General features: G+C 38.2%; 1 protein-coding gene and 1 long non-coding RNA gene across 4 annotated transcripts; one reads left to right on the top strand and one right to left on the bottom strand.

Moving 5' to 3' along the window:
• Positions 1 to 290: 290 nt before the first annotated feature.
• On the bottom strand, positions 291 to 13671 carry LOC121393297. The gene is made up of 3 exons (XR_005960957.1): positions 13366 to 13671; positions 4018 to 4098; positions 291 to 1640 (listed from the first exon to the last, which is right to left on the bottom strand). It is a non-coding gene; the product is annotated as an uncharacterized LOC121393297 (long non-coding RNA).
• Positions 13672 to 13732: 61 nt separating this feature from the next.
• On the top strand, positions 13733 to 26848 carry lhx8.S (LIM homeobox 8 S homeolog). Of its 3 annotated transcripts, XM_018260728.2 has the most exons (9): positions 13733 to 14245; positions 15324 to 15401; positions 17099 to 17266; positions 21200 to 21321; positions 21434 to 21654; positions 21745 to 21848; positions 23212 to 23307; positions 24234 to 24417; positions 26228 to 26848. In XM_018260728.2, the coding sequence occupies exons 1-9, from the start codon at positions 14171 to 14173 to the stop codon at positions 26302 to 26304; spliced, it is 1125 nt and encodes a 374-aa protein (XP_018116217.1). In that variant the 5' UTR covers positions 13733 to 14170; the 3' UTR covers positions 26305 to 26848. The 3 variants fall into 3 exon arrangements, with proteins under 3 accessions (XP_018116217.1, XP_018116218.1, XP_018116216.1); XM_018260729.2 differs by lacking the exon at positions 15324 to 15401; XM_018260727.2 differs by lacking the exon at positions 13733 to 14245 and having other exon boundaries at positions 14252 to 15401.
• The last annotated feature ends 227 nt before the right edge of the window (positions 26849 to 27075 follow it).

The following is a 27075-nucleotide window of genomic DNA, read 5'->3' as shown; positions in this document are numbered from 1 at the left end:
CCTATAAAAATGTTTCCCCCCCCCCCCAAGCAGATTATTATTTATGATCTCAGAACAATGTACTTCTTCAGGCGGGCTGTTCCGGTATTATGCTCCAATTACACATTGTTATTTATAGTGTAAATATGTATAAGCGTAGATTCGTTATTCTACCTTGTAAGAAAATGATCCTTTAATCTAAACAACTATAAGCCTTTCCTGCTGTGTGCAACTTAAATACACACATTCTTCCAATGATCTGTGCCATTTATAGACACATTCCCATATAGCAAGCCAAAATACACAGTTTGTAATAAATTGCTTATTTAATCAAATATAACAGTGGCAATAACAATGATCTAACAGCTTTCATATTAGTCTTTTGCCCATTATACTCTCATTTCCTTGTCAGACAAGCTGTACATAGGTGGTGAGATGGAATGTACTGTACCACGTAGCTCTAGGCAAAAGGATTTGCAGGATCTGTCAAGTATCCTGTTAAAGGTATTTTACATTTCTACAGAAAAGGTGTAAGACCCTGCAAAGTGGGTGAAGGAGTTATAGATACAGTTTTAAAAATCCCTTAGAAATTAATAGAGGCTTTTTACTCCGGCCAACTGGGGCAAGCTCCAATTTCACGGTTTGATAAATATGGTCCTAATTAATATGTCTCTATGAGCATTGCTGCTATCATAGCTATGTCTAATGTTTAATGGATGGGCATATTATAAAATGAAAAGCTATGGGTCAACCAATCAGATCAGTCATATGTGAAACATGAGCTAGAGTACGAGGCCCATTTATCCATAAGTCCAAATTATTTTCTGAAAACGACTCCGAACAAATCTGAACAAATTTTTTCTCTTATTTATCAATACATTTTACCGAAAATTCCTGTGTGGGAAAAAATCTGAAAAAAAAAAAAAAACGTGATAAAACTAATCATACAAATTTTATAATCTAATATAATCTAACAATTTTCGGATTATTGCACAAAACCAAGCGCAGATCAAGATATATTTGGGACTTCTCCCTGCAACCTTGGCAGTTCCGAGATGCCGGATTTTTGGATTCTGACTTTTTCCATCCTCAGGCTATAATAAATACCGAAAAATGTGTGGGGTTTTTTTCCACTAAAAATTCGGATTTTATAGTAAAAAACACAAGTTTAATAAATAACCCCCTACCACTTGCTTCTTGGTGAGAACCAGCTAGTGTGAAGTAAAGAGCATCTGCTTATAAATGGATAAATGTGCTTAAAACGTATATTTCATGCAAAAAAGGTAGAGGAAGATATACGAAAGGAAAAGCACAATTATGTTAAAATATAAACAGATTCCTGGTCATATAGATAGTATTTATACCCTTGCCTTGAAATTATTGCTGTATTGAAATGACGTATATTCAGAGAGATAGTATGCACTTGTCCCAGCACTTCATGTAATCTTTCCTCATGGTAATCAATGGCATTTTGGAAAGCATGGTTCTGGTCCTCCAATTCCAGGTTTTTCTTCTATCGGCCATTTGTTCCAGTGCTTCTGCAGGGCTCCTACCTGCCCTCTGGAGTCCTCTAACATTCGTAATTACTGCTCACTGCTGCCCAGCCAGTTGCTGTTCAGGATAAGGTTGTAACTAGTCAAGCACTCGGGATAACAAGCAAGCTGTATGAGAGTACAATGGAGATACAAATCAGATAGATGAATACAAAAATCCAGCTACAGAAACCATAGTATGAAGTAGAAATGAATGTGAAAATAAAAAACACATCTAACTATATAGCTACACAATGTATAAATGTTTTCTCTTGCAATTTTAAAGAAATAAAGCAAACATAACCCATCAATGCTTTCCACAAGCTTTGCAACTAGGATACTTCCGCCTCATTCCAGATAGATAGAGACATTTTGAGCATACTGCTACTAAAAATTGTCTTACCCTTTAAACAAAACAGGGATTGTTTGTCCATATATTGCAATATATCTAAGCTTTTTTTATTTATTTATATCTTTGTTCATATGTTTCACAGAGCATCTCTGAAAAGCATAATTAACATGACTAAACCCTTAAAATGAATGTGGCTAAAAATGCCATATTTTATACACTCAACTTATTGCACCAGCCTAAAGTTTCAGCTTCTCCATAGCAGCAATGATCCAGGAATTCAGATTTGTCACATGGGGTCACCATCTTGGAAAGTGTCTGCGACACTCACATGCTCAGTGGGCTCTGAGCAGCTGTTGAGAAGCTAAGCTTAGGAGATTGGCATGTTATTAAATTCTGATGCTAGTTGCACTGGTTTCTGTGCTGACGTAGTAATTATCTGTATTAATAACTAATCAGCCTGATATATATTTTGTATGTGTACTGTATATTGTGAGTGGGTCCCTAAGCTCAGTAAGTGACAGCAGCACAGAGCATGTGCAGTGAATCAGTAGAATAGAAGATGGGGAGCTACTGGGGAATCTTTGGAGGCACAGGTCTTCCCTGCTAAAGGGCTGTGGTTGCCTTGGGCTGGTACTTCTAACTTGTAGCGTCGGAGCACTAGTAAAATTCAGCTCTTAAAGTTTCCAGAGGCGGCTTTTTGCCACTACTGGTAACTGGCCTCTCTGTGCCGCCTGAGGCAAGATTCTCACCTTGCCTCATGGCCGAGCGGCCCTGACAAAACATAATGTACAACATTTCTAGCCTACTTCTTTAGTCATGCTTTAGTTCTCCTTTAAGCTGCTTTTTTTTTTTTAGCACTTTTGTACTCATCTGTGACTATTTCATGAGTTAGTGAAAACATTTTTAAAAGACTGTGGAGTATCAGATTTTCAAAAGATTATAAGCCTCAGATTGCTACAATTACCCAACAAGATGGGAGGCTTTTACGGGTCACCACAGGGCCTATTCCTGGTCAGTGAGTGGGCTGCTGCAATTCACTGGTGTTTCCTTTTGTTGTTTATGATTGATGATTAGACAACTGGTAATTGCATCTGTGCAGCACCAGGTGAAACGTTCGAGGGAGCTGACAATTATTAGCTTTATCCCTAGGAAGTGTGATAGAAGATGATGTTTTTTTTCTGCATATGCAAAACATAAAGGGGTTCACACCAACCAATTAAAGAGCAAATGAAGCCCTGCCACATGTGACATATGTGTAAACTATGGTTCGCACAGAGCTGTAGTTACGCTGCAGAGGTTTACAAGTCGTTCTTAATGTAAACACTGCAAAAGTGCGCTTTACTTCAGGCAGAATTGATACAGGTAATGGATCCATTATCCAGAAAGCTCTGAATTACGGGAAGGTAATCTCTCATACACTCCATTTTATCAAGTCATTTGACATTTTAGAAAGGATTTCCTCGTTCTTTAATCATAAAACAGAACTTTGTACTTGATCCTAACCAAGATACAATCCATTCTTATTGGAGGTAAAACAATCATGTTGGGTTTATTTGTTTTAAGAATTTTTTAGTAGATTTAGGGATTATTTATTAAAATCAGATTTTTTGTGATTGGACTTTTAAAGGGTAATTTAGTAAACCTTGATGGTGTTAAAAGTCTGTATAAAAAAAGTGCTCCAACTCAGACCTGCCGAGTTCATGTAGAAGTCAATGGCAGATGATATCCTGATCTGAACTGGGTTTCCAAAAAAAGTCACTGTATTTGACCGTCAAAAAAGTTTCGTTATTTGGGTGTCAAATCGAAAAAAGTCTCGGTATTTGGATTTTTTCACAATTTATCAAGTTTTTTCCTGCACAATTTGTTTGGAGTAGTTTTCAGAGAATTGTGAGAACTTTGCGAATTCCAATAAGTAAACCCCTTAATGTATGGAGATCCAAATTACAGGAGTATTACTTATCCATAATACCCCAGAATTCTGGATAACAGGTCCCATACCTGCTTACAGTAAGAATCATATAAACGCACCACATGCAAGTCTATAGAGCAGACACTAGTCTAAAGGGAAAATTTGGAGCATACCATTCAAGACTACCAATTAAAAATATGACTAACGTGAGTACATCTACCTTGCCATAGTTTATTAGGCAATACCTGCAATCTGAAGAGTTTCCCCCTCCTTTCTGGTAAGACCCACCTCTTCTTCGACCCAAAAGAGCAAGAGTGACTGTACAGCTGAAAGTATAAATGAAAATATTTAGTAAGACTTCACCCACATTATTTCCACTAGTCTTGCACCTAGGGACGGAGAGTTTCAACTTTCTGACCAGTAAGATAAGGAAACACATGAGTGCCCAAATGCAATTAGTGAATCACAACCATTGTAAGCATTCTCTTCCTAAATCCCCAAATAGAATCTCTTTGTCATTGTTGATAAATGAACTGGAACTGCGCTTCCAATCACCACTGCATTAGTCTCCACAGATTTAGGTCTCAATTCAGATTTAGGTTCCACAATGCCAAGGTCAGGGTAAAGAAGGTTTTAACTTGATTTCTTTTTTCCCAGAATTGTAATAATGATAGTACGTATTAATGCCATACCCTTTTATAAACCTTGGAGTAAAACAAGAACATTTATTAGTCCACTTTCTTTGTTCCACAACTCAGATGCATACATCTGAGATATTCAATATAATTGCATATTCTCAGAGAAATAAATATAATGTATATATAATATAATGTACCATTAAGGAAAATTTCTCCTTTTGTTTTAGGCATATGAGCGTGCATGCTTGTGCACATTCCTGCGCATCGAGTTGGTTTGATATAATATTTCATCTCTACCCACCATTCGATTAATCTAAAGATACATATGAAACAATGCTGACAATATTCATCATCACAAAAGCAAATTTAAGAAAGGACCATTAAAAAAAAAAAAAATAATACTTTCCAGGGCGTTCAAACCATGTTGACTTAACAGAATATGTTCAACAAAATGGTAAGATGTAAAACAGATGTGCTTTGAAGAGAAAAACGAAAAAGAATAATAATGTGCAAATGTATGTTGTTTCCACTGCTACAGGAAAGAAAATGAAACTGCCTCATTCACAGTTTTCTGTGGAGCAACATTTACCTGCTGTACTTGCAGTATCTTCCAGAAGCACGGCTTGGACATGACCAGAAAGTCTTCAATTAAACAGCACCAATCCTTATTTTCTTAAAACGTATTTCCAATCATTGTTTCAAGTTTGATAATGGGTGCCACTGGAAATACAGGCAGTTTTATGAAAACAAGTATTGGTGCTGTTCAGATCTGTAATTTATTAAGCAAACCTGCTGGTGGTTGACCAGCAAGGAAGCGCACCTTTACACTACTAAAAGAGTTTTTGCTGGCTACTACTTTGCCTTTAGAGGTGACCTGGACATTGCAAAACAGGGAACACTGGGGCAATGCAATATATGAAGGCAATTTTATGACTGACTTAGCAAATTAGTTTGGGCTTTCTACACTGGCTAGATAAGAGACCCCAAATAAATATAGGTACTGCATGTGGTATCTTGTAAGGCAAGGATCTCCAACATTTTGAACCTATGAGCAACATTCAGAAGAAAAGGGAGTTGGGGAGCAACACAAGCATGAAAAATGTTCTTGCCAAATAAGTGCTGTGATTGGCCATTTGGTAGCCCCTATATGGATTGTCAACCTACATTGAGGCTCTGTTTGACAATGCACCTGGTTTTTATACAACCAAAATGCCTCCAAGCCTGGAATTCAAAAATAAGCACCTGCTTTGAGGCTACTGGGAGCAACATCCAAGGGGTTGGAGAGCAACAAGTCGCTCACGAGCTACTGGTTGGGGATCACTGTTGTAAGGAGTAGAAAAAGATTAGATGGGGATTCATCATGTGCTGGTTGCATGTAAATGTTTTTGCCACATCACGGTTTATATCTTATATTTTAATAAAAAAATACCTGTTCTGTTATGCATCTGTTTAGTATCTGTGTATATTTATTTTATGCTTTTCAGTTACATCTGGGTACCTCCATGAGGTTCCAAAGCTGGACAGGCAAGAGCACAAGCTGACTGATAACAGGCTCCCTTCAGCAAAACATTTGACTTAAACGGGCAGTAAATACCTATAGACAACTGTTTTTAACAGGAGCAACATATACAGAACTTATGCTAAATACATTCACCTCTTATTTGAATGCATTTGAAATTGGTATTTAATTATAAAACAGTAACGGTGTATTATTTTACTTATAAACGTACTAGTTTACCATTATTCAACAGAGTTGGTTTAACTATAGATTCTTGCATAAATATCCCCCTCCTTCACCCTTTGTTGTGACGGTTGTGCCAGAAACCTGTTATGTAGTGATTATCTGAGCACTAATAATTGAATTATCTACCTAGAAAGAACCAAAGATGGGCTATTTTAATGTTTCCTGTTTAGTTCAAGAAACCATAGATTCTTCATGATTAAAAGAATAGGTAAAATCTATACTCACAACCATTGATGAAGGTTGCAAAGGTCATCTTGAACAATAGGTTTTACTACCCCTTTAATACAAGGCGCTGAGAATCAGCAATCACCTTATCCATCTTGTTGCAGACTTACTGTCAGTTAAAGTGATACTGACACTCAAAAACTACTTTTTAAAATATGAATGTACATTAAAAGTTACCTAGAGGTCTTGCGGAGAGCTTTGTTTTTGTAAGTAATTGTTAGTTGAAGTTTCTAAACCTGACTGACTGTTTTGCCAACCTGACGGTCCCATCTCAGCCTGTCAGTAGTGATGGGCGAATTTGTCCCGTTTCGCTTCGCCACAAATTTATATATATATATGGTTCAGATGGGATTGCACAGATTAGCTGGAGCAGAAGCAATTACAAATATGGGAGTAACTATGTTCTTATCTAACAAGCGTGCAAACACCATAATAAATGTAGCATTATGATTCTGATTTACTCTTGGATCTGCTTGTTCTACATCTGGCACCTCCCACGAGATGAGCCAAGGCTGCAAGGTAATACATCGCAGATTTCTTTTATGTAACATCGATGCAATTACACACCTTCCAGTCATTACTCCCTATAGGAGCGTGCTCCTGTCACCAGGGACTTACTGGGGCTCATTTATAAACACTGAGCAAATTTGCACCTGGGCAGTAACCCATAGCAACCAATCAGCGATTAGCTTTTTTCAGTTAGCTGCAGGGTGAACACTGAACGTTGATTGGTTGCTATGGGTTACTGCACAGGAGCAAATTTGCCCAGTATTTATAAATGAGCCCCACTGTGTCTCTGGATAAGACAGGTAATGTATTACTGTCATCTAATACCGACTGGTCATCAGTATTCTCAACACTGGCCAAAGTCTCTATGGAGGAGCTGTAGCCCTAGGGCTGCCATTCTGTCTCTCAGCACCCTGACATAGTTATACTGACACTGTAGTGTTGTATCATAGGCAAAATGATGGTACTTGGAAAGTGAAATCCTTCCAGTGCATTCATCTGAGCAAAGCGCAGGCACAGAATGGCTGATAAATAATTTCTCTCTTGGCTAAACTGTAATCAGGCAAATGAGCATTAAAAGAGTGTATTCAAATTCCTCATATACATAAAATATAATATTCTTATGTTAGAACATTACATAGGTTTCCACTTTTGTGAAATTGCATTGGATCCAAACAAATTTGCTATCTCCAAGTAAAAGATCAAGTTTAGCTTGATGAAAGAAATTGTATTCTTACCAACTTTCCAATATCCTTTACTTTTTCGGTGATTATTACGTCATTTTTTTTTACGCATCACTGCTATTGAAATCGGTCTCAGTCTCTTCATTTCCTGCTCGGTTCTGACTTTTGAAACAATGTAGCGAAAGCCAATGAACAGACCTGTACAAGGCTGACTTCTGCTACTTCGTTTCAAACAACAGAGCAGAAAAGGACAGCAGAATATTACAATTCCCAATGTATGGATATTGGAAAGTTGCTTAGGATAACATTTACTAGCATTAAAAGTTTCAACTTTTTTGTAGTTTCTGCCCCTTTAAAAAATATATATAATTGTTCTCATTTATAAGAACATATATAATGGTTATGCTTCAACTGGTAATCAGCTTGAAAAAGGAACTAAAATGTTCTGAAAGCTTTCTATGATTATATTAGTTAGCCAATAAAGGGGTTCCCTGTAACATTTTTACAGGCTAGCAGGGTACAGCAACTTTACCTGCAATTGTATTGAAACAAATTCGTTATCTCCCAGCGGTTTTGATGCTGTAACAGTAAGTACAGTATTTACAGTGTCTGTGTAGCGATCAGTTGTGCTGTATTCCCACTTTTCATTGGTCCTCCCTGGCCCTAACATCACAAGGGCCACTTCTGGAAACCCTCCCTCTCTGTAGACTGAGGTTTTTCATTTGGCATCTGGGAAAAGATCCATGTGCCAGGGAAATGCAATAATATTTATTCACAGCCCAGCCTTAAAATGATCAACTGCAAAGTCACAGAATATAACTAAGCTGAGTTTTTTTTTTTTACATTTCAAAAAAAAAAAAAAAAAATATGATAACTTATTCAATTACAAATCGGGTTTGTTTGAATGTTATCAATTAACAGCACCCGGAGTTTGTTTTTTTATGCAAGATAAAATATATATGTTTGCCAAAGAGGAATGTAGATTTGTATACTTCTTATAGCTTGCTCAAATAAACACAGGCAAGCACATTAAGTGTTCTAAATAGAGAAGAGAAGCACTCCCACCCAGCTGGGAACACCTCCCTTTGTACTGGAGCTGCCTTTGTATTGGGTCGTGTGTGTGGACTGGCCAGATCTTCTCTGCAGAAGGGAGCACGAGTGGGAACACTCCTTCCATTCATATCCCCCTATGGATACAACAAAGGGTGCTGCTGACTATGAATTCAGGTTAATGGCACAGACTGCTGAGGTTGAATGGGTTAATTAAGTACTTGGAATAATTGCTGCTCTGCTGTCATTTTGCTCAGTGTTTGTCCTCCAGACAACTGGGAATGGCCTTAATCCGCCTCTACATTGGTACACTTTCTATACAGAAAATCATTATATATATATATATATATATATATATATATATATATATACACACACATATATATACACACATATATATACATATATACATATACATATACATATACATATACATATATATCTATATATATATATATATATATATATATCTATATATATATATATATATATCTATATATATATATCTATATATCTATATATATATATATATATATATCTATACATATATACATATATACATACACACACACACAAACAGTTTCACAGAAATGGAAAGGGCAAAATGACAGTTGGGTTGTACTCAGCTCACCTAGGAGCCAATGTAGGCGAAAGGCCTCTGATTTTTGTAAAACCAATGTCGGGACTCGCAGAGAGATCAGCATCTTAGGAAAACAAACGCGCTCATTAATGTGATTGCTCCTATGTGTATAAGGGGGTGCAACAGGCGAGTGAAGTCTATATATAAGAGGTAATAGTGTAAGGCAATGCGGGTGCTCACGTGCCAGGCTGCTGTACCTGAGAGGGAGCAGTAGATTATGTGGGTGGCTGTGGTTTGGATGCTAATACAGTGTCCTTGTCACTGGCAGTGAGTGAGTTTATTTGCCGCTCCCAAAAGGCCATTGCCAAAAGCCAAGGTCTAAGGGCAATTGTGTTGTGCAGCAGGAGGTCCCGGCCTAAGCCCTAAGGTCACAGCGTTTCCTACTAGACAGGAGGGAGCTATTAAGGGGCAATTAGCAGGTTTAGTCTGGCGAGGGCAGGGATTTCAGTGGCAACAGGACAGGCGGCTGCAGGGCGTGTGTTTGCCCAAGAATCGTGTCCTGCTAAACGTCTGCTCAGCCCAAACACCTGTTTTTTATAGTGCGGGGCTTCAAATGCGCAAGTTGTCTCCTAGCGACTGCCCCACTCTTCCAGCTACTCACCCCCAAGTCAAGTGTCACTTCACTGCAACTTGTTTGGCCCACCAGCATTCATTCATTGACTGTGTGCCACTGGCTGGCATTGCCCTCTGCTTTGTATTTCCCCAAGTGATAAAGCATACCCCTGTATGTGCCAGTCTGATGAGCAAATCCTACTACTACCACATGTATGAGCATAATATTAGTAACAAGTTATAATGCGCCACTATATAGTATTTTGGGTACACGAACCATACAGATCAGATACAAATGCAGAAGGTAAAAGAGGCTCGTTAGCACTTACAATCTAAAGAATACAAACTAAATCCTACCTCCTTATACAAGGGCCCTAGAAACATAACACTTGACATGTAGAGAAATACACACAGATCATATTCCCGTTAATATCAGGCACACTGAATAAAATAAATCCTTATAAGAAATGTATGCGAATCTCACTCCCCCATAGATCACACCTGCATAGTATATTATTTCTCAGATATAAAAATACAGCACGTATATAAACATTTTTTAGATACACAATAATTAGTATATTCCGAAATACAGGATTATAGAAACCGTATTCTTTCGTACACATCAGATCAACTTCTTCAGCTACAAAACCTACGCAAATGGTTCTCCATCTATAAAGTCAATGCAATATATTTCTACATACAACAGTTATGTCTCATTTTGCCATATACCAAGCATAAAAACTATTCAGCTATTCTCATACAGCAGTTATATCCATAATGAATAATATTCAGTCGTCTTTTAAACAAACAGTAAACAAATTCCATTGTCCCATATGCCAAATATGTACAGTTCAGTTCCATTCTCCTAACAGTCATTTATATCCCCGCATATATTCCATCCTCTATACAAAATTACTTACATCATCATATATACCAAACATGCATTGCTATATACATACTAATAAATCATACTGCCTCAGACACAAAGCACACATAAAAAATATATGCACCAGACTGAATTGTAATATTTCTGCACATAACACATATATAAAATAATTCATAGTCTTATATATCCCAGAACTAATCTCAAAGAGTATATTTATTATTGAAAAGAAGTGAAAAGTAGTGCATTTACTCACATTATATAGTTACGATAAGATTTTTTTTTTTATTGGTAAATGTTCTATTCTACATATTGCGCAACTGTATATACAAATGTGCCTGTTTTGTGTTGGGTCGTGATTTATGCCATAAATTGACACATACACCCACATCAGCATCTACAGGATGAATCCTTAAAATACTATAAAAGACTGCAATAGAGGTGCAATTTGGAAATCGTTGTCTCCACCAGGCCAAAACGCATAGCATTCTCCAAGTCTGGACAAGAAGACAGTGACAATTTGGATGTAAATCAAACACTAGCAAATTGTTTGCTCATCGTTATTCTTAAATGCTTACTTTTTTGTCTAAGTAATGCATTTTAATTTTACAAACTACTCTAATTTAATTTTATTTTACTTTACTTTTTTTAATCTATTTTTATTTTATTTATTTTATTTTATCCAAAACGTAATGGTTTAAACTAATAGCCAAAAAAAAATCCTTCATACAAGGATGAGGCGAATTTATATGAATAGGGAGTATGCTATTTAATTGAAACAAAATCAATCGAATTGTAACTATCCTTCATACTGCCGATATTTATGAAGATAAATGCCACTGTAATATACTCACGGTTTAGAGAGTGAAGGAAATAGAAAACGAATACGTTTAAATTCAGGTGAAAGGAGTAAATATGTTTCTCCGCAAGAAACAAAACATGTATCGCAACTACTCATTATACGGAGCACAATATAATAAGCATCTTATTATTAGCCAAATTTATTTTTCCCCAACTTCTTAAATATTGCGAATGGACATTCAGATTACAAGTAACAAGTGCGCCCTGGGTGATAAGAAAACAAGAACAAACTGGCGGATATTTTGAGTAGATATACCCGTGGGCAGCTGATACCAGGGGGCTGAAGCAGTTCTTATCACTTGGAGGGGATTTTGGAAAAAGCACTGTAATTCTGGCCTCGCCAACCCCCAGCCAAAATATTGCTTGCCCCCTCAGAACCAAACATGTGTTTATTCCCTGTGTGTGCACTATATGTAAATACTAGTTGGGACTCGGCTTAACTGCTTAAGTAGTCATTTGCTAATTCAGATTTATTTCATTTAAAATCTCAAGTTGCAATGACCTAGAGCTGCTTTATTGTAGTGACTGATGAATGATATTTAGGAAAGGTCCCCGCAGTGCAAGCGGAGTGTGCAAAGGATTTCGGTTTGCTTTTGATGGAATTGTACACATCATTAGGAGATTATAAATGTTACAGCTAAGGAAATTGTGATTTTGCCCGTTAAACCCCATTTGTATTAAACCTTTGCCAAACAGTATTTTATCCTGGAGCTTGTGTGCAGCTGCCTCGCCCGAGCAGATAACTGTACAGATAAAGCTCTGGGGGCAGGTAGTCTTGGCAGCACTTATATACAGCACAACTAGCATGGCAAATGTTGCTTGCTATACACTTCCAATAAACTGTATTTTAGGAAACGAATCGCCATACAAAAGCCACGTGTGCATTCAGGGTTAATTATAAATATGCTGATTTGTTAAATTATGCAGGTCTGATATATAATATTATCTGAACAGGAAAAGTCTGGCGTGATTTCTAGATTGGGTGCCACTGGCACAGAATATAAACCCACATCCTTGTTTCCCTGTGGTGGATTTATGTGAGTTAATTTTTAATATACATGAAATACTGGGACTTCCACCCCCTTCTGCTCAGATCCTGCACCTAGTGGGCCAGTAGTTAGGGACCTATGTAGCCCATATCTAGCCAATGGGCTCTCGTATGTTATAATCTAGAGGTCACCAGAGTACCTCCTAGACCTAGAGCAATCGTGCGCTTTTGCGCCTTTGGGCAGCTGCATCCAGTGCACTAGTAGAATGTTTGTATAATATGGGTTAGTAGAATATGGACTCTTTGGGCCATATTCTACTATTCTACCATATATCTATTGTACTAGTTGTTTGCAAGTGTGAATTGCAGGCTTGCAGCAGGTGAGACTGTCTCTCTGTGGGTATGTATCTTGTTTATTTGACTGATTATACTGTCATTCCTGGAGAGGGAAAGGTGCATTGTCTTCCTAATACATTGCCCCAGGCGGCGAATCTATAAATCTACCTATAGCCCCACTAGTTGTCTCATCTCCTTTATGTAGATGTATGAAAGAAGAGAAAGTTACCGGGTGACTATTAGCCCAGTATAAAGTGTCCCAGCAGCAGTCAGCAATACGCGATGGACAGCAGCCCATGCACAATACACAGACGCGCATGCATTATCGCACCGATTTAGAGGCAGCAGCATTTTGGTTTAATTTAGAAACACGGAAAACATTCAGTTAGAATTCAGATAGAATAATAACCCACCCACAGATTAGCAGATATCTTTATCAAGTGTGTGAATACCTTACACTCCCCAACCTCAAATCGCTGCGCTCACCTGTTGCAGAAGATGAGACCTGAATGAAGTCGCTTGTTACTAGTCCTTATATGATACACGGCGAGAGGAGCCTGTGTGAATAGGATGGACTCACTTGAATTAGTGAGAGGCAAAGCTATAGCTAAAGCTAAAGGCAGTGAGTCCCACAGACAGACAGAGCTCAGCATATCAACTCTAATTATGTGGGTTTTTTTCCATGTCAGCCTGGGGATCTTAAGTTAATTAGCAACATACTGTTCGTTGTAGGCTTGATTTAGTCATCACACACAGCACTGGGGTGACTCACATGTTGCCTTTTCCTCCTAATGAGCAAGCTTTCTAATAGGAGCAGTGCCTAAGGGTTAGCACTTGTGCTGCAGGATGTTGGGGCTGCAGATATTCACTAAGAGGGGCTCTGGCACTGAGGGGACCTTCCAGCTCCTACACTCAACGAGCAGCAATCTCTAGTAGCGACTGTCACAATGCAGCACTGCCAAAAGACTTGAGGGGTTATAGGAATTAATTTTGTTCAAATCTTTCTACCTGTATCGGTTTTATTTTTATTCCTTCTTGTTAAAAACTTGGAATTGTTTGCCTGCTCTGGCCAAGTCCTTGTCATGGGAGGAGTGTCTGTCTCAGGAGGGGGTGCGGCCAACATGCAAGTCCCCTTCTTTCCTATGGCTGCTGGTTCCACCCACTTGAAAACAAAACTTTGTATTTGTGAGCAGATTGTCAGCATTGGAGTGAGGAGCTGGAGGCAGTGGGAGAGCTGGTCGTGGGATTTGCAGTTGTGTGGAGTTGCTATGTGAGTAGGCCTGGCAGGGCCATGTATTGGAAGAGCGAGCAGATGTTTTTGTGCAAACTGGAAGACAAGGATATTCCTGTCGCAGCGTCCGATAAGGTAAGAGAAGGAACTATTTATTCGCGATGTATTTTTTGTGGGATCAAATAGATCCCGATCTGATCTCTGCAGGTAGAACCCCATTTGTCCCTAGGGACCGAACTATGATCACAAGAGAAATCCATGTCCAACCAGAATGGACTCTGTGCGGAATAAGATTATTTTAGATCATTTCCCTTTCAGCCCGCGGTTCCCTCTGGAAATGTCCCTGGTGGGCTCCACAGATCAATAGAATAATAATAGTTCATTCTCGGCAGCCATTGCTTGTGGCCAATATCCATTGTATGTATTGTGAAATCAATACAAATAGATACATGGGGGGGGAATCATTTTAACCTCATGCATGAACCAATATTTATCTTCAAAATAAGGCGACAGCGCAAATAATAAGTGATAATAAATGTCTGGCCGCTTCTATTTCTACAAAGTGCGCATTAAATTCAGTCTGACTATTTACTATTGTTCGAGGTTTTTTTTTTTGCTGTTAAAAAGAATCCCTTTGCCAGCACAAATGTTGCCTTTTATTGAGCATTAAGTGGCAATTGAACGTGTAAAAGAAATGAATATAATTCACCTGCAGGTTTAATTGCAGCCGCTTTGCAGAAGAGCCGCTGACTCGCTTTAATTTGCAGCATTTTCATTCAAATGACGATCGGAACAAACAGGCGAGCTGCTCGCACTAGGCGCTAATTAGCTCTCGAGGATCCTATTAAAGCTCTTCACTTGCCGGCCTCCTGTCTAGCTGTTCGTTTAGTCCTGTGCCCATTCAGTTCTTGGACTTAAAGAAGACTCCGGCCACTGACAGTCGTGAGATCTACAGCACAAATACATTAAACACGTTTCTACAAGCACACAGGATTGAGCCAATAGGAGAAGGGATCACTGGACCCAATTGCACCCCTGTTTGAAAGCCGTTGGCTTTTTATGTCGCCCGGCTGCGGCTGTGGAAGGATTACATAAATAGCGCGCAATGATCTACCGCACGGCTGCAAGTGGCCCCGAGTTATGGCAGAGGCCGGGGATGGGGGAAAGTGTTGCGACTCTGAGCTCAGACAACTCTTTGCTCTCTCTCCTTCAGTTCGCGCCCCTTATGTCCGAGGAGTGTGCGGGAGCTGCGCTGCTAATGGGAAGAAGTCGCAAAAGCGAAGGGACTCCGGTAAGTCAATTACACACCGGCCCCACCCGGAATGGAGGGAGGGGAAGAAATAGCGGCCGCGCCACTGCTTCACTGAGCTGCCGGGGTGTCTCCCCTTATATTGGCTTCCCCAGTCTCCTCGCAAGTTGGGATTGTCGGGAAGAGCCAATAAAATAACCGGGATATCTGACTGAAATCCAGGGTCCCTCATTTATTAGAATAAACCTTCCAATTAGGATTCCTCACGTCACATACCCGACAACCCTATACATCCACTAGTACAGACCATTATTATCCATTACACTTCTCTTGTGCTGCACTTCCACACACACACCCTACAGTATTTACATTCACTCCCAGCCCTAGCACCCTTCACTAACTCCTCAATGGTACCAGCCAAACTAAAAGAGAGAGGGACAATGTTACTTTGGAATAAGCCCCTGTCTATACAATATGCTGAGTTATATATAACAAAATATACTTTTTTCCCCTTTAAACACACATTTCACCATTATATTCTACATTAAACATACAAATGCAGAATGTTGTGTTAAATAAACACTTGCAAATGCTCATAGGGACAATAAAATGGGATCAGTTCACGTCTCAGGACGCTCAAACACGTGAGGGAAAAACCAGTGTGTAAGCGCCCGAAAGTCTCACTCTTGTGTATATAATACTATAATACACAAAAGCCATGAATATCTTGTAAATTATAGCCTTATAAACGGTGAGTAGTGATGTCATCAGTTATAAACGGTGAGTAGTGATGTCATTTCTGTCACATGACTCACTAAAATTTGTGTATTATAATTAATAAAGTACCCCCAGTTGTAAAATATGAGGATATTATAAGTTACCTCGGAGTTCCATGACCTGTATAAAAACACTCGGCCTTCGGCCTCGTGTTTTTATATGGTCATGAAACTCCTCGGTAACTTATAATATCCTTATATTTTACAAGAGGGGGTACTTTATTCACTATATAATGTGTGTGTAAAATATCTCTCTATATGTGAAAGTTACAGACCAAGAAATCCACTAAATCTCTCTCTCTAGATAAAATAGCTGTAAAGGGGAAAAGTCTGCTAACATGTAACGAGTGAAAAATATTTCTCCAACTGATTTTTAGCATACAATTCTGTGTGCGTTTCCCATAGGTGCGCGCTACATTCACCACTAATGTTGACTCATTGTTGCAATTTGTTTTGTCATTGAGAAGATAACAACATATTGGGATAGATATAATTTTTTTTTTTTATGTGTCATTAGTATGACTTTTTCCCCCAGATGTACCTATTATAATTTCAATGCTGTTTTCATGGCATTTTTAAGCAACTTTCCAGTATAGAAATTGACTCTATTTATTTATTTATTTATTTATTGTAAATACAGATGGAATCAGTGTTTTTCTGTCCCTTTCTGCACTGCTGGTTCTGTCTCTCACCACAATGTAACAGAACAGAAGTCTGCCTGCATTGCTTCAAATGAATATTGCTGCTACTTTGTTGCAAAAGTCAGAACCACCGGGGGAGAGAATAGAAATAAAACTATACAAACACTGAACATTTGCAATTCATATCTGTTAGAAACTTGCAAAGAATTCTAATCTTTTATTATATCTGCTTTTAAAACACAAGGCCCACTCCATCCACCCTTCTGTCCAGCTTTTCCAGTAAGCGATACCTCCTCTAACACCTTTTTTATTTTTATCCTAGGTGCAGGAAAGTCCTGGAGCTGCAATGGATGAGGATTCATGTTCATCAGCTCCTCTGTCTCCTGTATCCTCCTCTTCTCCTCATTCCATACCAACAGCTGGTCTCAACCAGGGCAAGAGTGTGTGCAGCAACTGTGGCATGGAAATAGTAGATAAATACCTGCTTAAGGTATGCACACAGCAGCAACTTTTTGTGAACAGTTTCCCAAATTTGGGGTTTATTTTTATAGTCTGTGGATGTTCTGGTCAGTAACATCATTTTTCACCAATATGAAACTACTGTGCGGTGGATTGGGAAGCGCTAATTTCCAGTTGCCTTGTTATAGGATACACATTATGTCCTCTGTCCAAAAACAAATCCATAATCACTTCAATATTTACAAGCACCCTGTGCTGTGTGAATTATACTATTTTTTTTTTGTTTTAGAACACCATACATTTATTATTGAGAGAGCCAAAATACACTGGTTAAATATAGATGGGGTAGAGTTCCACAAGTACGATTGATGTTATAGAAATAACTGCATGTAGTGCCTTTATTCAGATCTTTTCATTTCTTTTTCACACTATCAAGTGTTCATAAATGAAAACTAGCATAAATGTGCAATTTATTTTGTCAAAGTGGAAAATACTGCATCATAAAACCCTCCTAACATCATTTGCAAAACCGGGACTAATAAAATAGTCTGTGTCCTGGTACTAATGTGATAAATTCTCACATTTAAGCAAATATATTTTATACAAGTATTCAAAAACAGATTATTTTATTTTTTAATTATAATATGGGCATTGCTGTAGCATTGGGTTGCTAATTTCAGTTTATATGTTCTCTCTTTGTCTGAATTTTTCTGTTACTCTGGTTTCCACTCTCTCACCCCATGAGAGACTGATGTGAACAATGGATAATCTCTAAAGAGCTGCAGAATATGTCTGCACTAAAGAAATAATGGATAATTTTTCCTAAAAGTCTGAAACATCTGATTCTTATGTTTTAATATAGCATACTTATGTGCTGCTGTGTTTTCATATAGATAACCCAATTAGTTTTGGTACTAATGAATTTGGGGGGGGGGGGGTCTGTATCTCTGCTTTTGTATCTTGCTGCCATTCTATAAGGATTGGTGTAGCAGGATTACATTGCTTATGGTATCAGCGTACTTCAATTGTGCTGAAAGGGAATTTGTTTTCTACTCCTGGTGCTTTGCAAGGAAAGCTGTACAGGTATTGGACCCGTTATCAGGAAACCAATTCTACAGAAAGCTCTGAATTACGGAAAGGCAGTCTACCATAGACTCCATTTTATCCACATAATCCAAAATTTTAAAAATGATTCCCTTTTTCTCTGTAATAAAACAGTACCTTGTACGTGATCCAAACTAAGATATAATTAATTCTTACTGGAAGCAGAACCAGCCTTTTGGGTTCATTTAATGTTTATGATTTTCTAGTTGGTTAAGGTATGAAGATACAAATTCTGGATAGATCCATTATCCGGAAAACCCCAGGTCTCTAGCATTTTGGATAACAGGTCACATACCTGTACCATTATGTGTAACAGGAACTGCTAAGAACAAATGTATATGCTTTCCTTACTTAAGTTGAACATTTGCTCTGTTATAGTGTAACAGAAATAAGGAAACAATTGGATAGTGTGTGTTTAAAAGACATGTTAAGAGATGGCATTGCAAGAAGTTTTGGGTGTGGGCTCTTTCAAACAGTCACACACTATCTAGTTGTTTCCCAATTTCTGTAACTTAAAACACTTAACAAAGCAAATTTTCGACTTTAGTAAATCTCAATGGTTCAATTTTTCTGAAAATTAACACGTGATTTTAGCACTTAGGGGCAAAATTAAACGTAGAAGAAAACTCCTTATTATAAAAGCCCCTACCCTACATAAGACACCCCCACAGCCTATCTGCTACCCTGGGCAAATGCCCCTGACTTTCTCTCGGTGCAGATTCAGGGCATCAGAGTTCACGGAAGCCACCTTCATCTTCTGTAATCTTCCGTGACATGCACAATAGTTTGGGACTGGGAGCTGCTCCAACTGCGCATGCGCCAATATGGCACTTGCCTCCCAAAGATTACCGAAGAGAAGAAGATGGTGCCTGTGAACTCTGCTGGACAGAATCTGCACAGAGGGGTAAGTAAAAAGTTAGGGGCATTTACCAAGGATAGCAGCTAGGCTGGGGTGGGGGGTTCTTTAATAAGGGGTTGAATTCTTCTTTATCAAAGTGTGAGATTAGAACTCATCACAGAAAACTCACTAACTTTCTGTTCATTGCTATGGGGTTTTTAAAAGCATATTTATCAAATAGTGAATGCCATTGATAAATATGATGCTAAAAATCCCATAGGAATAAATAGAAAGTTTTTCTGTGGTCGAGTTCTAATCTTGCAGTTTTGAGTAATTTCCCCTTATCGTAACTATGCAGCTTCATATCTTTCTGTGCTTCCTTCAGCAATTGTTTCAGGTGATTTTTTAGCTATCCACAATGGGGACAGAATGGTTTTGCCAAACTTTTTATACTTACTGATTTTGCTCATAAGCCCAGCTTGTTTAATATTTCTTTGGCAATGTGGAAGGTTGGGGACTTGGTAGCAGTTAAGGTACATTTGTAGTTTTCTATAGCTATAGGTTTGCCTAAGGTTCGTCACGTGATACAAAAATACATTTCATGCTGCATTATCATAATCTCTAGTTAAATTGTGAACACAATGGGGCACATTTACTAAGGGTCGAATATCGAGGGTTAATTAACCCTCAAATTCGACCCTCGAAGTAAAATCCTACGAATTAGAATATCGAATTCATAGGATTCGCGGTAAATCCTTTGATCGAAGGACAAATCGTTTGATCGAAGGATTTTTCTTAGTTAAAAAAAACCTTAGAAAACTGATGGGGAAGGTCCCCATAGGCTAACATTGTACCTCGGTAGGTTTAAACTGCCGAAGTATGTATTCGAAGTATTTTTAAAGAGACAGTACTTCGACTATCGAATGGTCAAATAATCGAAGATTTTTACTTCAAATCGTTCGAGTCCGTCGTCAAAGGTCGTAGTAGCCTATTCGATGGTCGAAGTACCCAAAAAATACTTTGAAATTCGAAGTTTTTTTACTTCGAATCCTTCACTCAAGCTTCGTTAATGTGCCCCAATGTGTCCAGTCGGTTATAGTAATAGATTGCTTAGAAATTGTAAGCTGCTCAACGTAGCAAATCTATTAGTCAAATCTTCTTTCAAATCTCTTCCTGCCGTGGATATGTGCAGAGTACATGTTGAATGCTCGGTGGGCTAGCTACAATTACAGTATTTCAGAATTTTGGAGACCTGTATAGCAAATAGCATTGTTAAAGGGGAACTATGGTGAAAATGAAAATTTAATATATGCTTCATCATACTGAAATAAACTTTCTATATACAATCAATTAAATATTCTGAAATCAAGTTTCTTCACTATCCCTCTCTCAGCTTCTGTTTCTCTCCATTCTTTCTTCATACAGGAGTTGGGTGTCAGATAATCAGATCCAATACATCTTATAGGGGGCTTCCTTCCCTTGTATATGAATTAGAGGTCACTCAAATAACTGATTCCAGTAAAAACAAAAGTTAACAAAATAACTGCCATTTGCAAATATTCTGCATGTAGAGCGACATGATTGGTGATTTTAATAGAGTGAGATTTAATACATCTAGGCAAAAGGAGCCCCCCTATAAGAGATATTGGATCTAACTGTCAATTTTCCGACACCTAACTGCTGCATAAAGAGAGAATGAACAGAAACCGATGCGGAGAGAGGGATATTGAAGATGAACTTGATTTCAGAAGCCGTACAGAATTTTATATTTAGAAAACTTCTTATTTCAGTATGATGAAGCTTATATAAATGTTAAAAATTTAAATCTGCTATAGGAACCGCTTCTAAATAACTTTATAAAAACTGATTCCTCTGAAATTCAGTGCAAATTTGAAAAAAATGCTAATCGCTATTTCTGCATAATATTTATTTTTGAATGTTAAAACCAGTATTGCACTCTACTAGATCATGAAATGTTATTTTTGCCTTCAATGAGCATTTTGTTTTTTTTCCCCCCTCCAGGTAAATGATCTGTGCTGGCATGTCCGCTGCCTGTCCTGTAGTGTATGCAGAACCTCCCTTGGAAGACACACTAGCTGCTACATCAAAGATAAAGACATATTCTGCAAACTGGATTATTTTAGGTAGTATACATGTATGTACTTGCTATATCAGCGTGTCCATTTTAAAACGACGATATGGCCAAAAAAATGTTTTAGCCTGGCAATAAAAATTCGTTTTTGTTTTATTTTTAAGACGTTACGGAACACGGTGTTCGCGGTGTGGCCGGCACATCCATGCCACTGACTGGGTGCGACGAGCAAAAGGCAACGTCTATCACTTAGCTTGTTTTGCATGTTACTCATGTAAGCGGCAGCTCTCCACAGGAGAAGAGTTTGCTTTGGTAGAAGAAAAAGTCCTTTGCAGAGTTCATTATGACTGCATGTTGGACAACTTGAAAAGAGCAGTGGAGAATGGTAAGTACTTTGCATGCGCATGTTGGCTATACTTATTATTCTGTTTAGAAGGTCAGTGAATTGATTTTTTTTTCCCTTCCACTGTTCCAGGAAACAGGGTTAGTATGGAGGGTGCTTTATTAACAGAGCAGGATATAAATCAACCAAAGCCAGCGAAAAGGGCTCGTACCAGTTTCACAGCAGACCAGCTCCAGGTGAGTTGTCCTTTACACAACGGTTTAGTGCAGGTTTTTTCTTTCTTCAGTTTTCATAAGTGTATTTTGCAGTGTTAGGGTTGCAGCCAAACATGGCGTACATTTTCATACTTACACAGCCAAACAAACATCTATGTAGTAGCATAGGGAAAGTGTTTCCTAGTGCAGTAACCCCTAGCAACCAGGCATTTATCTTCAGGAGACAATTATAAATACGCTACAAGTTATGACCAGGGAAGACATTGCCTCTGTTCATACACACAATTGTGGTTTCCTTTTTTTAATAAAAGCCATAATCGTAAGCTTATTATATATTTGTGGGGCCATGTGTAGATTTTGGCACCATTTGTTCATAAGTATCACTCTCAAATATTTCCTCTTTTAGCTGTTCAATGGAAATATTGATATGTGATGCATATTTTCCTTTTGTTCTCCCCCCCCCCCAATCTTCATGGCAGATGGTTATGACTCGGCTTGCCATTTTAAGATGCAACTGGCCATATACAAACCAACAACTTAACTACCCTGTCACTATATAACCTTAAATGAAATTCAAGGGCAAGTAACAACTGTTGCAGTATATGAACCCAGTTTGAAGTAGGTGCATGTTGCTAGTTTCCTGCTGCCAAGGTATTCTACAACCATATATTCATGCAAACGCTTGAACACTCCAATTTAAACATGGCTTGTACGGGAGAGATGCAACATTTTGGACCTTAAAACATGCAGACCTTGTCAAGCGTTGCTGAGAAAGGGGGACAAATTGGAAACCCAGATGCAAGCTTGGTCACCTTGCAAATAAAAGTGGATGATGAGTTTAGTCTGCCTGATCTGACTGGCTACAAATGTCCTTATTGCTTTCTTTAGCTCTTCTTTTCTATGTTAAACCCCTCACCAGAAGTTAGCAGTGGTGACGATCAGGTGGTCCAAGGAAAGAAGCCAGCCAAAAGTGTTGGCAATTGGCTTCCATTAGTATAAGTAGGACTGACCTCACAAGTGACCTGTTAAAATTACTGTAACTATGCTACCCTATACCTGCCATTAAAACAGGAAAATTAAGGGTTTAGTGGCCCATCTTTTCTACCCCAGCCTTTATCTAAGCACATAATTAACAAGTTTTAGGGGCAGATTTAGTATAAGGTTCAAATTATAAATTAGAATTTGAGTTGGATTTTTGGTCAAAACTCACAAATTTTGAGATGGGAATAGTCCAAATTCGAATTAGAGATATATCATACCTGGACCTTGGGAACTACTCTAATTTGACTGTTCTCCACCTAAAACCTGCTTGAGTTCATTTAACCTGCAGTCAATGATGTGTGTGTTTAGGACTTGTAGTAAAGAAAGCCTATAATGTTTGCAGGTTATGCAGGCACAGTTTGCGCAGGACAACAATCCCGACGCACAAACGCTACAAAAGCTATCTGAAAGGACGGGCCTAAGCAGACGTGTAATACAGGTGAACATCTTTAACTTGCTGTATGAATGGTTCTATATACATGTTGCATATTCAGAGATGTGCTATTAATCATTTTTATGTAAAATCCCTGATTGAATGAATATGTTGGTTTTTCATTCTGTTTCCCTACTTTGTTTCTCCCTCTAATTTTATATTGTCTCCTAATTTTAACTGTGGAAAACAAAAATTCTCCTGGACCTTGTTAAATTAGGTCAAAACCATAACCCCCATATGTATTAAACTTTACCAGGTGCACTTACCCATAACTGTAAGATGTTGGCTTGTATACAGGTGTCCAGTAAATGCTGCCTGCTAATTAGATGCTATAGGTTACATTATCCCTTGCCTTTTACATTTGCAATTCCTTCTTTCTCTTTCCAGTTAGTGTAGCTTCTGCTTCCTTGTAAAAAGCACACACACAATGCAGTCCAGTAGAAGAGAGAACAAACTCTTGTATGTGGTGGGAATAGAACACTTGCTAACCAGCAGTGATCTTTGTTGTTGGCTTTAAAGGGATTCTGACATGATTTTTATAGTTTAAAATTTAGTTCTAATATTGGTGTGGAGTACTGATGTGCGGGTCGGATAAAATCCATCCCGCACCCGACCCTAACCCGCCCTCACTCAGCCCACTCGCGCCCGACTTCTGGGTTCCTTTTATAGCGCGCCCTGCCGATGACATCACAAAAGGGGCGGGACAAACATGCTCCCGTCTTAAAAAAGGAAGCTGGAAGCCGGCAGTGCAAGGGGGATGCAAGGTCGGCCCAAACCCGCCCAACCCGCATATGTGGGTTTTGAAAAAAGGATTTCAGGGCAGAATTCAGTTTGAGCAGCACTATGAACTGATGCATTTTGGAAAACACATTTATAGACCCTTTTTTATTTTTTATTTTTTTAAATTCTGAACCATTTTACCCTTGTTTCAGGTTTGGTTTCAAAACTGTAGAGCACGCCATAAGAAACACGTTAGTCCAAATCATTCATCAACCACTCCAGTTACCTCCATGCAGCCATCAAGACTGTCTCCACCAATGTTAGAAGAAATGACCTATTCTGCATATGTTCCTCAGGATGGACCAATCCTAACAGCTTTACATAGTTACATGGGCGGTAAGCTATACAACATAAACGTAATACAGGTCATGTGCTCAGTTCTGTTTCTTTTCTTTCCAACCCCTTATTCAGTTTTAGGAATTACTTTATGCAGGAACACTGTTGCAGATACAAGTATGGTATGTTATCCAGAAACACATTATCCAGAAGGCTTCAATCTATGTGAAGACCATCTCCCACAGACTTGTTTTAATTTAATAATTCACATTTTTTTCTCTGTAATAATTAAATAGTATCTTGTATTTACTTACTAAATAAAATATAACACATTTTAATAGAGGCAAAACAATCCTACTGAATTGATTTAATTTTTAAATTACTTTTTAGTATGTTTGTAAGATATGAAGATCCATATTACAGAGACCTATTTATTCACAAAACCCCAGGTCCCCGAGCATTCTGGATAACCGGTTCCATACCTGAGGGGTAGGAAATGTGTCTGCATAGATTTTAGCTTGTTTTTCTTGGGGATTTGACACATTTTATGGATTTCACAGAGATTTTTGTAATGTGGCTTAATCTCTGCTGAAACATTGCATTGTGTGACATTAGCGTCATTATGTGACATGTTAGTTAATGTAAAGTGTTTTAGAACAATTGAGGTTTTGTTATAAACCACAATTGAGAATGTTGTGTTGGTGATGATGGTCTGATTGAAACTGAAACTGGAAATATAAGCTTTGGCATAAAGTGTTATATATGTTCTGTTTCTGTGCACCGAAAATTCCTTTTTGACACGGTTGAAATGTCTCTTGCATAGACCGTATGCTTACAACATGGCTGGGATTGCCTTTTGTGGAGAATTGTTTAAATCTGAGGCAATCCACTTGGAAGATGCAGATTATGTCAATATATGATCTGATAAATCTGTGCATGCCACAAGTTATATCCACAAACATCATTTGCAGCTTCCATGTTTTTTTTTGTTTTTGTTTTTTTCTTCAAATGGAAGCGTCTCCCTTGGTATCTACAAGACAGTAGACCTTATAGTGTAGCAACCTCCTTCATATTTTTAATTTCCGTTTCCAATACCAATAGCATTGTTTCCGTGTATACGTTAAAGAGGACCCGTCACCGGAAAAAATGATTCAAAATCCTATTTTATCACATTAGTCAAGCAAAATGAACCTTAATTACACTATATAAATTATTTGAATCTTACTTCAGTCTGGGATTTCATAATTATAACAAGCAGGCAGGAGCCATTTTGTGGACACTGTTATTAAAACAAACTTTGCATCATCTCAGAATCTTTGTTTTTGCACCAGAATGGGGGACCTGATGTCCATTCCCATTCACTGGCTACACAATTAAATGGTGAAGAGAACTGGGAGAATGTGTGGAGAGCAGTGACATCTAGGAAGTGCTGAATGGAAAGTGAAAGTAATTGCCTGCCCTGCCTCTATGCCTAAGGTATAGAGGAGGGGCAGACAATATTTGAGTGACAGCTGAGATGTTTAAATGAGTTTACAACAGCTATGAATGCTTTAATAAAAAATAGAAATTGGATTTCATGTTTAATTTGAAAAGGACTTTTATTATACAGATTTTGTGTCTAGGTGAAAGGCCCACTCTAAGTCACAAGTAACTTTAAAGCAGCATGGGACAAGATAAAGGAAGGTGGAAGGCAGAGAGTCATATTTGAAAAAGCCCATAACAAGCCTTTACCCGATAGCTATGAATACCTCTGCTAGAATATATGAACACTGTTTGTGCCTTGGATGCAACTAGACAAATCATTAGGCATTCTGCTTTATTTTACAATATATTTTATATGTTGTCTTACTCAATTTTTTTTCTTTTTTAGCTCATTCTCCGACTGCTTATGGTCTCCAGTCATTGTTACCCCACTCCATGACACACCTACCAATAAGTCACGCTTAAAAGTTTTTTTTGTTTTTTTCTTTCAAGAATGTATATTGGGTATTACATTGAGTCCCTTTATTGTGTATAAAATTATAATTGAAACATAATGTTTTCTTATATGACTCCTTCATTGCTGAAGGAAATGATGCGTGACTTTTTGCATCTCTCAGCTGTGAACGAGACCGTATACACATGAATTTAAGGACTTTGTTGCTGCCCTTGTGAGTATCGACTGGGTTATACTAAAGCGCCACTAAAATTCCTTGAGTTTATATATTTTTTTTTTTTTTGTGATGTCTGGAACTAGTCCAACTTAGCTGTGTGTTTGTTAATTTATTTGTCATCATCAGAGCACTTTGCCAAAAAAAGGTCTGAAAAGTGTACAAAAATGTTTACAATTTTTGTTTGTGAAATTGTAGTTTTGTCATTTGGTTGTATCTGTAAATTATTACGAAGGTGCATATGTATTTTGACTTACTTTCTTTTTCCATATCCGCAAACTAGCAAATTCAGTTCAATATTTTCCCTCTTTTGGAAGTGACTGAATAAAGCTTTGATTACAGCACTTGGCTCCTTTCACTTTATACAATCCTTGTCTTCTCCATGGACTCTCGAAAGCAGGGGTGCCCAGGACGTTGATCGTGGTCTACCAGTAGATCCCTAGCATGTTCCTGGTAGACTGGGGCCTGGTGTCGGAAGTGCGCTGGCTGGGCTGACTGCAGAGGAGAAAGGAGGGAGGTCGGGAAGGGAGGGTTGAGAGCAACAAGCACGGAGAGGAAGGGAGCAAGT

Source organism: Xenopus laevis, chromosome 4S, assembly GCF_017654675.1.
Source record: "Xenopus laevis strain J_2021 chromosome 4S, Xenopus_laevis_v10.1, whole genome shotgun sequence".
Taxonomy (NCBI): Eukaryota; Metazoa; Chordata; class Amphibia; order Anura; family Pipidae; genus Xenopus; species Xenopus laevis.
The sequence above is the reverse complement of the archived record's forward strand: the minus strand, read 5'-3'. Positions and strand labels throughout refer to the sequence as shown.

Bases quoted from the DNA above. Each gene is read 5' to 3' on its own strand.
- lhx8.S (XM_018260727.2), top strand. From the start codon at position 15,216: ATGATCTACCGCACGGCTGCAAGTGGCCCCGAGTTATGGCAGAGGCCG. The intron at 17,267-21,199 runs GTATGCACACAG...TCCCCCCTCCAG, and splicing joins TAGATAAATACCTGCTTAAG to GTAAATGATCTGTGCTGGCA. The intron at 24,418-26,227 runs GTAAGCTATACA...TTTCTTTTTTAG, and splicing joins TTTACATAGTTACATGGGCG to CTCATTCTCCGACTGCTTAT.